This window comes from Cupressus sempervirens, chromosome 1, assembly GCF_028749045.1.
Source record: "Cupressus sempervirens isolate cs-2001-9-10 chromosome 1, ASM2874904v1, whole genome shotgun sequence".
Classification (NCBI taxonomy): Eukaryota; Viridiplantae; Streptophyta; class Pinopsida; order Cupressales; family Cupressaceae; genus Cupressus; species Cupressus sempervirens.
Window position 1 is genome coordinate 597,886,105 of NC_143118.1, and position 14,261 is coordinate 597,900,365.

Sequence of the window (14,261 nt, forward strand, 5' to 3'; positions counted from 1 at the left end):
TGTAATAACTCTTAACTGGGCTAAATTATGTTTAACCAAGTATGGCCTTAACCAGGTGGATGTAATTGCTCCTAACAGAGAAAACTTATTAGTCTAGTAATGAGATTTGTGGGTACTAATTTCTATCATAGTTTTCCCCTCTGACCAAGAGTTTCCACATGAAAAATATTAGTGTTACTTGTCTCAAGTGCAATCTAGCATTACATATACATGTTTGAAAATGCTACCTCCTTAAATATGCATGATTCACACATTAAGATTCACATGCACCTTAAGGTGAGGAGACAATATAACAATGAGGAATGTATCATTAATTGAGCTATTTCTAATTTTGTCTCATTCTTGATTCAATGTTATATACACACACAACTATAAAGTCACAAATGATTCATTTTTGTGCATTGAAGGGTTTATAGATCTAACCTTCCTTATCATTAACTTCTTTATATTTATGTACACACAATCCAAAATGCAATATACTTATTTACTTAATTTTGATCATTAATTTAACTCTTATCCATAATCCAATTTTACCGAACAATAGTCCAACCTGTATAACCTAGTTTACTTAAAAATATTAATTTTCTTTATCAATAATAAAATTAATACAATTCTAAGAAGTTAAACTAATTAAACATATTAAAACAAGTTCCACCAATAAAACAAATATAACTTTATTTTAAAAAATCTAAAATTTTAAAAATATTATTATAAAAATTATGAAATAAAGAAATATAAAGTTCAACCATTAAAGATAAAAATTCAATTAAAATGAAGGACAACTTACATACAATTATTAGACAAATCTTTAAGAGATGTGTTTGGTAATACTAGAACAATTTGTAAGAAAACATCTAAAACAAGAACTCTGATCGATCTTGAGTCCCTCCTTCTGTGGGGGAGCTATTATATTTGTCTACAACTAGATGTTTGTGGTTTAGCTATAGTTTTTATTAATAGAATTCTATTGCTATGAACAAGTTTTCATATGAAAAGTATGAGGGAATATCATAGCTCAACATATATAATATTAATTAGAGATATGATATGATATTGATATTTAATATTAGTTCTAGATATTTTATATATTTGTTTCATTATTTAAAAATAAAAAATAAACATGTATTTATGAATAATAAAATGTACTTTTGAAAATGGATAGTTTGTCTATTAATTGTCCACCACAAAACAACTTCAGAAAAATCAAATTAAGCGAAATTATTTTAGATCTAGAGTAAACTTCATTAAATAATATCCTATCTATTAGAAACAAATATAAATATTAAACAATTTTACTTATTTATCTCTATATTAATAATATTCTTACAATTTAAATCAAATCATTATTTTACTTAAGAGAAAATAATATTGAATTAGTCTATTATTATGAAAATAATAGCATTTTTTTATCAGTAAATGGTCGAATTCTTATGAATTATATTAATAAAGTTGGTAAAAATTACAAATATCTTCGTTCAAGCGGGCACTAGTAGGAAAGAACGGAGAAAAAAACTTCCAGTCTTGCTCGAGACCTAAGTCCTATACAAAATACATAAATAAAAGGGGCATACCCTTGCTTCATATCTATGTGAAGGGCAAACCCTTCTTTGCTACATTACCATTTTATGCTTCCTTCCATGCTATATAAATTCTATTTTGGTTATGATTATATACACATGCCTGTAATACAATACACTTCTTTAAAAAGCATTCTTTCCTTTGCTTCTTTTGTTGTAATATTATGATTCTTGACAAGGTGTTCCTGCACTTTGTGTATCCTTATTGTATTGATAACAAGTTAGACTATCTTGATGTGTTTTCCTGGTTCCCTGCAACTTAAAAACTTCTTACTCATTTTTAGACATTAGTTCTCAAATAAAAAATTTGAACGAATACTGTACTTGGACATCTTAATATTAGTGAAGACACTTTTCATATATTAAGATCTAAGTTTTTCTTTGTGAAAGTTTCAATTAATTAGCCTTGGCATTAATGCCCTCTGAGATCTCGAGTGTGAAAATTACTCCCTAATTATTCTCCAAGAAGGTTACCTACTATTTTTAGCCTCAAATGAGATTAGTGTGAAAAACATGATAAGAATTAAGGTTTGAGTTTTAATCATTAAGTTTACCAATCATCTTAATAAGAAATCAAAGGAATCTGCTCTCACTATGTCATTATGGTAATTTCCTTAGATTGGAAACAACAAGCTTAAAGAGCTCATGATTTGATATTTGCTCCTTAGTAATTTTGGATAATACCATGCTAATGAGAGTCAAGAGAATGTTGAGAAGAGGATCGAAAAGGCAAAATTCTATAATCTAAACTAGAATTTCTACCCACTTATAATATGAAAATATTCTACTTAATTCAGGAAGACAGAATACCGTGTTTTAACCTTTTAGGATTAATGACTTAATATTAAAGTCTTTAGGATTAATGACTTAATATTAAAGTGTACTTATTGTTTCTTTTAAAACTATGCTAATGATTCCTAATTATTATTCTTTCAGTAGTCTTTAATGTTTAATTATTACTTATTGATCTCCCATTCTATTTACCTGTTCATTGCTTGCATTCATAATTAACATATGTCCTGATGAATGTCAATATCTAGATTCATGCATTTTCTTTTTCCATCATATTGGCAGTGCATTTAAAGTCATCCTTTCTATACCATAATGATAAAAACCTTATATTTGTTACTAGAAATTTGACATTATCCCTTGTTTTGTTTGTGGATATCCTATTGAGTGATTTAGCTCCATTTTGAAATCTAAATTATTGATTATATCACATTCTATGAAAATGGAGCAAGAATATTAGAAAATAAGCTGAAACCATATGTTAATCATAATTCACATACGATTCCATTTATACACCTTAACATAGATTGATTATATTGACATTCTAAATATACATATGCTTAAGATTTCATAGAAGCTGAGTCTATGTATAGGGATCTGGGAGTAAAAAGGGAACAAGATCCCTTTAGCTTTAAGCAATATCTATCAATATATACAAAATCCATCTTATCGATAAGTCTGAAAATCAAACATACTTAACCTATGCCCTAAATAACATAATTCACCAAAAATCCTCATTAGAACCAAAGGATGCTCTAACCGCACCATAAGTGATCCCCAAAATACTACCTATTGGAGGAAAGCAAAGATTTTGGTACAGAAAAAAGGGACAGACAGGATGGGAAAGGGTCACACCTCCTCTTTCTTCCAAAAAAACATGATTAGATCATCTACTTCCTCCAATTTAGTAATCATTGCTCCTGGAGCTAAAGCAAATGTCATTTTTGTCTTGCTAGATTTGACGAAGTTGGGGAGAGAGATGTCCAGCCTGTTCAAATCATGGAATTCCACATGAGGTTCAATGTAGGCGTTAAAAGCATACAGATAATGGAGAAGCAAATCATTGTTTTGTTCTGGAACTATGCCCCTCAAATGAAGGAGAAAATTGATACTGGTCTCCATCTTTGGCCATTCCTTATTAAACCGATTGGGATCCCTAATGTGTAGAATTGGTCACCTAATGACATTGGCTTGTTCCAAATGACCCAAGGGAGCCGTCCTATACACTTTTGCAAGAGGGATTTCCATCTGGCGGTTATTGCTAAAGACTGCATGTTCCAGGTCCTCTAACCAGGTGGGATCAAAGATGTTTTGACATAACCGGACAATCTCCCAACGATCTACATGGGCTCTTACTAGACACACTACAAATGAACCTAATACTGAACTATTGGTATGCCATGTGAACTCATAATCAAAAGCATACTCCCCAATAGCCCTACTCACGGCTACTATAGACATATCGCATATCGAATTTAAAATCCTATTCCATCTTTCATGTTTAATAGGTCCACTAAAGGCCATGGTGCGGGCCTCTTCATAGTAGAATAAAGAAACAATTGACTCCATTCTAAGATCCTAAACACAGTCGAACCAGACACCTAACAGAGACATCTAATGACAACAACCAAGAAGATAGTTTTAAAAAAATAACATTTTGATATTGATATATTAATTTTTATATTTCATTTAATGGTAAACAATGATATAAAATTAATTATTTTTCCATAAAATGAAAATATATATTAATTTAAAATACTCAATATAACATTAAAGCTTGTATTAGTTTATATTACTATACTTATATTTTAAAAAGTTTAAGGTTAAGGTTTAGGATTAGCATTAAATATAGAGTTACATATCCTTATAAAAATAGGATGTGACTATCCTCCCTACAAATTGCACCATTGACCAAATTTTAGAAAAACGAAAATGCAATGATTTTTTTTGAAATTTTCAGCATTTGATCTTCACGATTGTAAAGTTTGTGATAAAAAAAAACAAATTTTTTTCTATATTTTGATGAATCTGAAAAGGAATCATGTTTGACTTAGCCAGCACCATATAAATATATTGATCTAAATTCATTTTTTAAAATCTTATTTAGACAAAACAAATTTAGTGTAATTAATGCATATTTTTATATTTCATTCACTTTTCATATTTATTTATTCTTATAAAAAATTATACTATTTCATAATCGATTCTTCACAAACTAGATTTTTTAATTTTTCTTTTATTCTTTAATATCTAGTCGCCCACATTTCTACTAAATACAAAAAAAAAAGAAAACAGAGAAAAGCGAACATCAAGAGGATCTAATAATCCAAAATTAGTAATTTTTTGATAGTCCAAATATATCGCACACTCTGCACTTGCAGGCCTCCCGCCACCGCTCTCCAGTGGTAGCTAGAGGTGCCGCTCTGCCTCCCCACCCCGTGGTGGCTCTGGCTGGTCCCCGCCTCCTCCTCCTGGCGCTTGTCGAGATAACGCTGGCAAATGGCCCCGCCTATCACTAGCGATTTCTCCTCCGCGGCCTGAGGTCAAAGATGCGAACGCTGCCACTGACCCCCCTACTGCTGTTGCTCCTGATGACGGCTGGTCTGTGCCCAACCCGCCCCCCAATCCGAGAAATGATTGGGGTTTCAATAACAAAGAGGATCCTCCCCCCTCGGCTGCCACTGCTTTGGCAGCCTAAGGTTGCTATATATGTTTATTTTTATTTTTATGAATAGTTTCTTTTTCTGGCTATTGCTGTGTGTTTAGTTCTGGCTTAGGCCGCTTGAACTCTCTCGCGGGGTGATCATGTATCCCCCGACCCTTTTTTTGTGAATTGTATTTTAACTATATTTTTTAATAGAACAAGACTATTCATCCTAAAAAAAAAAAAACATGGAAATTAACATTTATTCATGGTTATTATTTTGTCTTCTAAATATTTGCAATCAATAACTATGGGCAACTAATAAGTGGAACATGGACATAATTCTGTGGAAAGCATAAAGCACACTGTGGAAATATGTTTCAAAAATATATTTTAACAATTCTTTTTCACCTTTTTGTTTTGTTGGAGGGTGCAGACCTATGAGGCAACCCAAGGGATCCAGCGAGGCTACCAACCAGAAGCATGCGAGCTACCAACCAGCGAAGGCCACCACATGTGAATATGGCACATCTTTTCCACCTTTGAATGTGAAGTGTTGGGTAGCTTTTGCGTGCTCTGGGCAACTACAACTGATAGAGAGATGGGGCGATGAGGTGTCAAAGCTATCTCCGTCGATGCTCCTTCTATTCAAGGTGAATCGGAACCGTTCATTTCCACCCTAATTTTCCTTAAATTGCAGGCTCCGAGGAATGAACAAAAATTTCGTACACTTTTTTCATTGTATTTGCCTAGGTTGCAATCTTTCATGTAAAATGGTTTTTGCATCTGCTGTAGTAGCAGGCTTTGGTTTTAATGGTGCCTCATGTGCTTCTGTTCTCCTATACAGAAGGCTTTATGCTGAGAAATCCGGCGGCTATAGGCTTTGGCGTCAAATTATGGCACCGGCCTATTAAATGGGCTTGAAGCCGTGGAAACCATACTCCTAAAGAAGCTTCCACAAGCTTGATATTTTAGCTTCAGATTATTTGCCTAGCTTTTTCTTCATTCTTCATAATTTAAAAATAAAACTACCGTACAAAAATGCTCTAAATCAATAGAAAATTAGAATTTAGATCACAATTTTTTCTAAAAGTAATTGATATTTAAACCTCGGAAAACAATAATTTGTCCTAATCTCAATTATTGTGTGCCACTACTGAAAAAATTAGTTCATGAGAAAGGGAGTAATAAGCAAATGTATAAAATAAACCAGAGATTTCTGTAGATTATAAAAATTGAAATGAAAAAATAGTTGACAGATAGGATTTGACAAATCAGTTAGGACAATGCGTAAAGTGAGGAAACTGTACTTTTAAATGAGAGTCTTATAGATACTGACAAAGGCAATGTTGCGTATTAGCCTTAGATGGATTTTTAAATCATTTACACTAGTTTATCTTTATAGTCTATCTATGTAATGTAATAAAAAATGTTAAGTTATTGATAAAAAATTATTTCATCTATTTTAATTTTTTTTGGAACTAGGCAGTCAAGGAGACTTATATCTGGTGGTCTCTTTAAGAACCTTTCAAGTTCTCTACAGCCGAAAGACCTATTGAAATGAAATGAAAGATTTTTTAAGTAGTCTATTTGTCTAAGGGATCAATTGAAGATCCTTTACTCAGTCTGCTGAGATTTCTGTAAGCATCCAAGGGACCAATTGAAGACCCTTTACTCAGTCTGCTGAGATTTCTCTAAGCTGTCCCTTTTGTTGTGGATCTGTGTAAGTAAGATGATCCCCTTGTGAAATCTTGCCTATATTTTTAAAATTGTACCTATTTATAAAAGAAACCCACTTACAAATATGTAGCTTCCTTATTCAAAATTCAACACCTGAAGTAGTATTGTTGTGAAACTCTTATTCCAGTGGCATCAAAATCTGTCCATACATTCATCCATTCAATTTTGTAAAGATAATGACATTTCTTCATAATTGGGGAATTAAAAATCCGTCCATACATTCATCCATTCAATTTTGTAAAGATAATGACATTTCTTCATAATTGGGGAATCCATTGACTAATTCATGTTAAAAAATAATAATTGGCACACCTCAAAATAAATGTTAATAAGTCCCATTGACTACTGAGAATAAACAATCAGGAAATGACAGACTTAGAGGTGCCCTTGATTAGGAATAGTGAAATTAACAGACATCATCTTCCAAATGAAATACAATACCCTCGTACAGGTATTCCATATCGCTGTTTTGTAATTCTTCCATGTGTACAGAAGATTCCCGTGGCTTTATATAGAAGATCCCAATCTTTTTCCTTTTGAATGGAATGAACAGGCACATTATGGACTGCAACTGCACATATAATCACAGCAGTGATAGGAGCAGGAGTTTTATCCCTCGCTTGGAGTGTTGCTCAGTTGGGATGGATTGCAGGGCCGTCTGTCATGCTTGTTTTTGCCCTCATAACATACTATTCCTCTTCTTTGCTAGCAGATTGTTACAAGTTTCCTGACCCTATCATTGGACCCAACAGGAACTACACATACAGAGATGCTGTTAAAGTGAATCTGGGTCCTCAATCCTGCCATGCCCACATTCATGATTTTCTTAGTATTAGCTAGTTGTTATACCTAAGGATCATAAGATTATGTCTCTTTTCTTCTTTCTTGTAGGTGACATGCAAGCATGGCTTTGTGGATTGGTACAATATGTGTCCCTGTATGGAGCAGGGTTTGCTTATACAATCACTGCCTCGATTAGCATGAGGTAAGCTCCCAATGACTCAAGTGTTAGGATTTTTAAACTGTTCTGCGGTTGAAAGATTAAACAGTTGTTGCGCACAGAGCTTCACCAGATCTCCATTACCCAATAAACCAATATTCTGGAGTGTCCACAAGGGTTTCTTACAGAAATTGAACTTCGAATTTTTTTGTGGGTCAGTCACAATTTTTTATGAGAGAACTTAGGATGCATACTAACGAAATAACTCAAGGCTTTGGCTATGTTGCATTTGTTATGAAACCCTCAATTGGTGGGGGCAATCTGGGTCTTAAAATCAGTTTAAAGTCTATTTATCAGTGGAATCCGTATACAAGCTATCCGAAATCAGGTAGAAAAGCCCAAACGTCTCCTATCTTTTTCTAGCCTTCTTAAATGACCAGCCTTCTATAAATTACCAGACTTATAAGACTAAATAATTATTAGAAATTGATGAACTATTTTAATACCTGCCGATGATATTTCTGTTTCTTTTGATAGTTAGTCCGAGCCTCTCCTTGAGATGGACTTCTGTTCCATTAATCTTTCCGTGGACTTTATAGCAATTTTTTTTTCTGTGAACAATGGGGGCAATTAAGACTGGAGCAGGATTCTCTTGTTGTTTATCAACTCTCAGAAATGAAACTGTAAAAAATATGTCTTTGTAATTGTTAGAATTAAAGAAAGGTAATTGTTTTGTGTAATATGATTACAATTTAGGAGTTCTGGCACATATTTAAAACCCGAATATCACTTCCTACTGCCAAGATTTAGACCCCCTTGTTTCTCTGTTCAAAATCAAACCACTTCTACTTTGTTCATTCTTCATTTTTTCACATTTTTAGTAACATGCGTGTTGTTTTTAACTTCTATACTCTTGTTGTCATAAATGTACTTCTAAGAATGCTGCCATTGTACTACAGACTAGCACCCTCTTGCTGCTGCTTATTTCAAAAACATGTGTATTCTGCAGTTCCATAATTTCATCTGTCTAGTATATATCTTGACTGCCCTTTTCTGCAACCTAACAACCTGACACTTGTTAGAAGAGCTTTGTGATTCCTTTTTACAGCTGATCTAATTGGCATCCTAACATTGCAGAGCAATCATGCAATCCAATTGCTATCACAAGAATGGACATGACTATCCATGCCACTTTTCAGAAACCCCCTTCATGATCATTTTTGGAATAGCACAGATTATCCTATGTCAAATACCAAACTTTCATAAGATTTGGGGTCTTTCAATAATTGCATCGATAACATCCATCTCCTATGCAACAGTAGGACTGGGTCTTGCCATGGCAAAAGTAGCTGGTACTCTTTTTATCTTATCCTTTTTCATCTTTTTAAAAGAAAAGAGGTTCTGATGGATACTCTGTTCCAGTCCGTATGACCAGGTTAGATGTGTTCAAAATCCTATCCAATGCACTGCAATCCTTAACCTTGTCTATTTCTGATGAGATTCAAAAATCTTGGAAAAAACTGTAGAAAATGGAAAGATTTATGGAAGTATAGCTGGAATCAGCTCGAGCACAACAGTATCCACATCAGAGAAAGCATGGCTGGTTCTCCAAGCTATTGGCGACATAGCATTTGCTTATCCATACTCTATCATTGTCATAGAAATTGAGGTATAAATCTGCGGTAAAATCTTTTTCTAAGCTGCAATCTAATTTGCACGAGTGATTCTGGATCTATCATATTATCATGCAGGACACTTTGAAATCAGAACCTCCAGAAAACAAAACTATGAGGATTGCTTCCATGATTTCTGTAACAACGACAACTCTCTTCTATTTGCTTTGTGGTTGCTTTGGGTATGCAGCATTTGGAGAGAATGCACCTGGAAACCTCATGTCAGGTTTTGGTTTTTATGAGCCTTACTGGCTGATTGACTTTGCCAATGCATGCATTGTAGTTCATATGCTGGGAGCCTACCAGGTTAGAATTTTCCAGGTCTATGTTTTTTCTCAATTATTATCAACTGCCAATTGCTCTAAGCTGTGATGAAGTTGAACCTTTTATACATAAAAATAGTTTTTTCATAACTTATTTTGCAGGTATACTGTCAACCCTTGTTTGCTTTCATTGAAGATTGGTTTCTCAATAAGTGGCCGAATAATAGAATGATCAGTAACGAATATGCCGTGCCTATTCCCTTGCTTGGGTTGTATTATGTTAACCTATTCAGGCTATTTTGGAGAACTGCTTTTGTGGTCTCAACTACCGGCATTGCCATTTTGATTCCATCTTTCAATGATGTTCTTGGACTTCTGGGTGCTATTAACTTTTGGCCATTGGCAGTGTACTTCCCAGTGGGAATGTATATGATGAAGAATAAAGTCCAACAATGGTCAACTACCTGGATTATTTTGCAAGCCTTCAGTTGCATTTGCCTCCTTGTCTCAGTGGCAGCTTTGATGGGATCAATTGAAGGCCTTGTTGAAGGTTAGTACATAAATGGACATGCAAGACCTTTGGGAATTCCATTGCCAATGCAGACTCCATTTCTTTGTAAATGATTATATAATGGATAGTGGTATAAACAATTGTTTCTACTACCAATTTCATATGCTGATATTCTTACAGACTTATGATGGACATTTTTCTATATTCACCTACAGCTATTAGGACAGGGTCATATGATCTTGAATATGTTGTTAGAATACCTTCAAGGAAATTGGAGGAGGCTTATTCCAAGTTTGATACTTCGTCTAATTTTCAATTGATGGGCTTGGAAATCTTTCTAAGAGTGAATGGCTTCTTGAATTTTGAACATCTGCAAGTAATTATGTCAAGATGAGCAACTTTGTAGATTGTGACTCATCGTACTTCAAAGTGCTGTAGACTTAGAAGTTCCCTGGATACCATCAACACTCAGATGGACCCTGCTGTAACTTTTTATCTTGAAAGTGAAAATCCCTCGAACATTCAATGAGACCACATCCACTTCACCCATGGACTGTGCCATGTTATGAACCTGATCATCAATTTATTGTTTACTTGTCAGTCTGCATCATTATTTGATCACAGTAGGTGGGAAGATGAATATTGTGTCATGGTAAATTTGTATGGCTTGATTGTTGCCTCAAAGATCAGACTGTGCCAACTTTCATCAAAAAATGATTGTTCTAACTTAGTACTTGCTTTTTGGTGTCAATTATAAACAGCTATCCCCTGATCATCATTGACATGTTGTTTTTGCATAATCCATGACAGTTAGCCATTTGATACTTATAGTGGTTGAAGATCAATCTCTGTGGACAATGTTGACTGGTATGTTTCTCTCCCTATATGTGCGTAGCCTTAGGCTTCCACTTGTCTGACCAAAGTACTTGACATTCTTTCTCTGAAGGACTCTTCGGTAATCATATTGGCATAAGTTCTAATTCAAATCAACTGGAGCATGAAGCCTTCTTCTAATCTAATATTGATGAGTTATTTAATATTTTCTTTTGATGTCTTTTGAACTAATGAACATGGGCTGTTTTGTTTCACAAAGTCCATTTTAAGTTTCTTTGTGCATTCTGTCACATTGAAGGTCTCCTTAGCAGTTTAGCTGTGAAACATCCAAGCCTCTTAACACATCTTAAGAACTTTTGCTCGTGTTCTATGATAATATTCTATGATTCATATACTCTGATAGTATCATCATTGAATTCTTGTGTATAATTCACTATTACAGGTTACTTGTTCCTATTTAATTTGGAGATGTTACAAAGTCACTTAATGTGCTGTTGCTAGGCCTATATGTACAAAAGTAGAAATGATGGCTCAATTTCCTATACGAGTTGTCTTCTCTATTAGTATTGTTTCTGATAGAAGCAACCCGCCATAACACGGCATTCTTTCCTCAAAGGTGGGGATATAGGATCTGCCATACACTTTTCAGTGAGATTGTCATTTATCGTGATCTAAATCACAATCTCCATTCTAAACTGAGTGCTTATTATAAATTTGATGCAGAGCATCCATGGTGTGCAAGTTGATACAACAGTACAAGCTATTCTCATCACACAAAAAAATTTCTTTTAATTCTTGCAATTTAGGCAAATAAATGATATAATTTGAATATTTTGTAACAAAGACCAAATATTTTGGACGGCACCTTGTTTAAGGCTTGTGCAAATTCAGATGCCTTTATTGGCATTTACAAATGTCAAATATTTCAAATCGACCAGCTTGGGCATTGGATTTTCTGGAATACCACTTGTTCGTCATGTGGAACCAAATAAGGCAAATGACATATTTCAGGAGTTATGGCATATGACAAAGCAAATATGTCAAGTTGGGGATCCATGAAGGAGCTTTGGCTTCTACTATTCCAGGAGTCAACTGGCATTGTTAGTGGCACAAATGAACAACTAATTTTGACAAATTGTAAGAGAAGCTGTAAGATGATTAAATGTAAATGTTTAATGTTAGAGTTATTAGATATTTCCTAATTAACTCTAGTTGCTTAAGCTAAACTTTAGGCATCTAATAATTAATTTCTTTTATTAATTATTTTGATGCAACCTAGGTTAGACCTTTTTTAGGGTTTTGATCTCCTTTATAAGGATGATCTCTTATTGTAAACTTAACTTGAGAATTCACTTTTGATAATAGCAATCTTTCTTTTTGCTCATCAAGAATGTCTCATCTATGGATCTGGCAATTCTTGCCTCCATAGCTTTTTGCCTCTCTCTTCTGTAACAGGTGTTTGCATGCAGGTGATTCTTGGGAGCTGTGGGGTTGATCGTTCATCAACTTCAACATGGTATCAAAGCTCTAGATCTTCATGCCCCTGTTCTATTCATGAGAGATTTGGCATCGAATTTGACATTGGTTTTTAGATCTGAGCTTTCAGCATTTTTTTTTAATTGGATCTGGGAGGTCATTGATTTTTGGTGCACTTTGAGCCCAAACGGACATCACCGTTGAGCTCGAAGCATTCGAAAACCCCCATTTCCATATAAAATATGTCTAATTTGGATGTTGTTGAAATTTGAGGCAAATTTTTTTTTTGCACGTTCTTGGCATGCTTCCCAAAGCTGTGATATTTTGTGATGTTTTTTCATCAAAAATTTTTTATTACAGTTTTATATTGCATTTTTCATTGCAAAATAGCATGCATGGTGGAGTGTTTTTCGGTAAAAGGGTCACGCCTCTGTACTTTGGAAGCAAGATTGGCACTGCGTTTTTTGCATTTAAAAAAAGTGTTTGGAACATTTGGAGCCACGTTAGTTGTTTTTGCAGCGACTTCCTCTTTGCATGCATCATCCGTCCCTTCGTACTGATCGAACCTCCTTGGCCTCCGCTTGAAGTTCTGGCCACTATTCCGCCAATGGCCCTTTGGCTGCACAACAATCAGAGGCCCTTGTTTTCCATTTTGTGATGCCTTGGAGCCTGTGTGCGTTGAGATTGGGCCTGTGTGATGTTTATGCCTTCTTCGTAGTGCCTGATTCTTATTGGAGGAAGACATTTTGTTTTGGGCATTTCCTTGCTAAGTGCTGAAAGCTGCAGTTTTTTCCGCCCATTTTTTTTGGAGCGCATGGTGCACAAGCAGACTCCACCATGTCAGCAGCACACCATGGCATGATTTCTTGCCAACCACCCTCGGTGGTCTTCCTCATGCTTGTTTTGGCATCTGCGGTTCGGGAGTTGGAAGTTTTTATTGGCTGCATCCATATTTGTTTTCAAGGCTGCATGAAAATCGTTGCCACCTCTGAATTACCTCCATGTGATTTATTGGTGAGTTTTGTTGGTTGGCATTTTTATGGGATTTGACAAGCGGTTTGGAGTGCGCCAAAGACCCCCTGCTCAGCGGTTTGATTGGGAGGCACATGTTTGCGCATCCATTTTGGAGGGAACACTTTTTATGAGGCGGATCCTTGGAATGATCGACGTCCTCTCTGGTGGAACTGCTGTTGGAGAACAATTTTAGCGGCATTTTCCATGCCTTGGCGGTTTTCTGGAGTTTCTTGCATGCCCAATCAGCAAGCTTGAGTGCCGAACTCGATGTATTTTGCCTCCAACGACTTCACAATTGTTTCCAGTGGCTCTTTGTTCCATGTAACTTCTGCATACCATTTCAACACTCTTTTCTGGGCAGAATTTTAGGCGGACTTTAATGGTGGACTTGTGATTGTACTATGCTTCTGTGCACTCTTCACATACTCCTAAGGCATTTTCATTTTTGCCTTTGTGATGGTGATTGTTTTGTCATTTGTTGACAAATCTTTTTAAAAACACATGCTGTTTTGGCCACCGGTTTTTAATCCGGCACTGGCCCTTTGTTCGGCTTTTGTTTCCGGCAGTTGAATTTTTTTCAATAGGGGTCATTTTGTGGCTTTTTTTTGCCTTGACGGCCATTTGACCGTCAACTTTGGGCTCATCACCTGCTGATATCAGCACTGCATCACTACTCTTGTCACCTCCTCGACCTCTATTTGAACCTACCTTTTCTTTTTTGCTCATATCTTGGGCAAACGGACTCCGTTTTCTGCAAACGAGATATTGTCGGAAAGCTGGTTTCGAGCCCGTCATAGTGG

At 35.2% G+C, this 14,261-nt stretch overlaps 1 protein-coding gene across 6 annotated transcripts; it reads left to right on the forward strand.

Annotated features, from left to right (window-relative positions):
• Nucleotides 1-5,443: 5,443 nt before the first annotated feature.
• Nucleotides 5,444-12,152, forward strand: LOC149578858 (amino acid permease 3-like). 6 transcript variants are annotated; one of them, XR_016364895.1, is made up of 10 exons: nt 5,444-5,663; nt 5,858-6,733; nt 7,304-7,540; nt 7,642-7,735; nt 8,828-9,042; nt 9,217-9,359; nt 9,442-9,669; nt 9,789-10,176; nt 11,414-11,587; nt 11,695-12,152. XR_016364895.1 is itself a non-coding variant. In XM_089832199.1 (7 exons), exons 1-7 carry the CDS (start codon nt 7,117-7,119, stop codon nt 10,179-10,181), a joined length of 1,395 nt encoding a protein of 464 aa, XP_089688325.1. In that variant the 5' UTR covers nt 6,744-7,116; the 3' UTR covers nt 10,182-10,686. The 6 variants fall into 6 exon arrangements, 1 of the variants encoding a protein (XP_089688325.1); XR_016364894.1 differs by lacking the exons at nt 5,444-5,663; nt 5,858-6,733 and adding an exon at nt 6,744-7,201; XR_016364900.1 differs by lacking the exons at nt 5,444-5,663; nt 7,304-7,540 and having other exon boundaries at nt 5,738-6,737.
• Nucleotides 12,153-14,261: the final 2,109 nt, after the last annotated feature.

What these genes read in the sequence shown, in the direction of transcription:
- LOC149578858 (XM_089832199.1), top strand. Translation starts at nt 7,117, where the DNA reads ATGACAGACTTAGAGGTGCCCTTGATTAGGAATAGTGAAATTAACAGA. An exon ending in TGCCATGGCAAAAGTAGCTG is followed by an intron (nt 9,043 to 9,216) that starts GTACTCTTTTTA and finishes AAAAAACTGTAG; the next exon opens with AAAATGGAAAGATTTATGGA. An exon ending in TCATTGTCATAGAAATTGAG is followed by an intron (nt 9,360 to 9,441) that starts GTATAAATCTGC and finishes ATTATCATGCAG; the next exon opens with GACACTTTGAAATCAGAACC.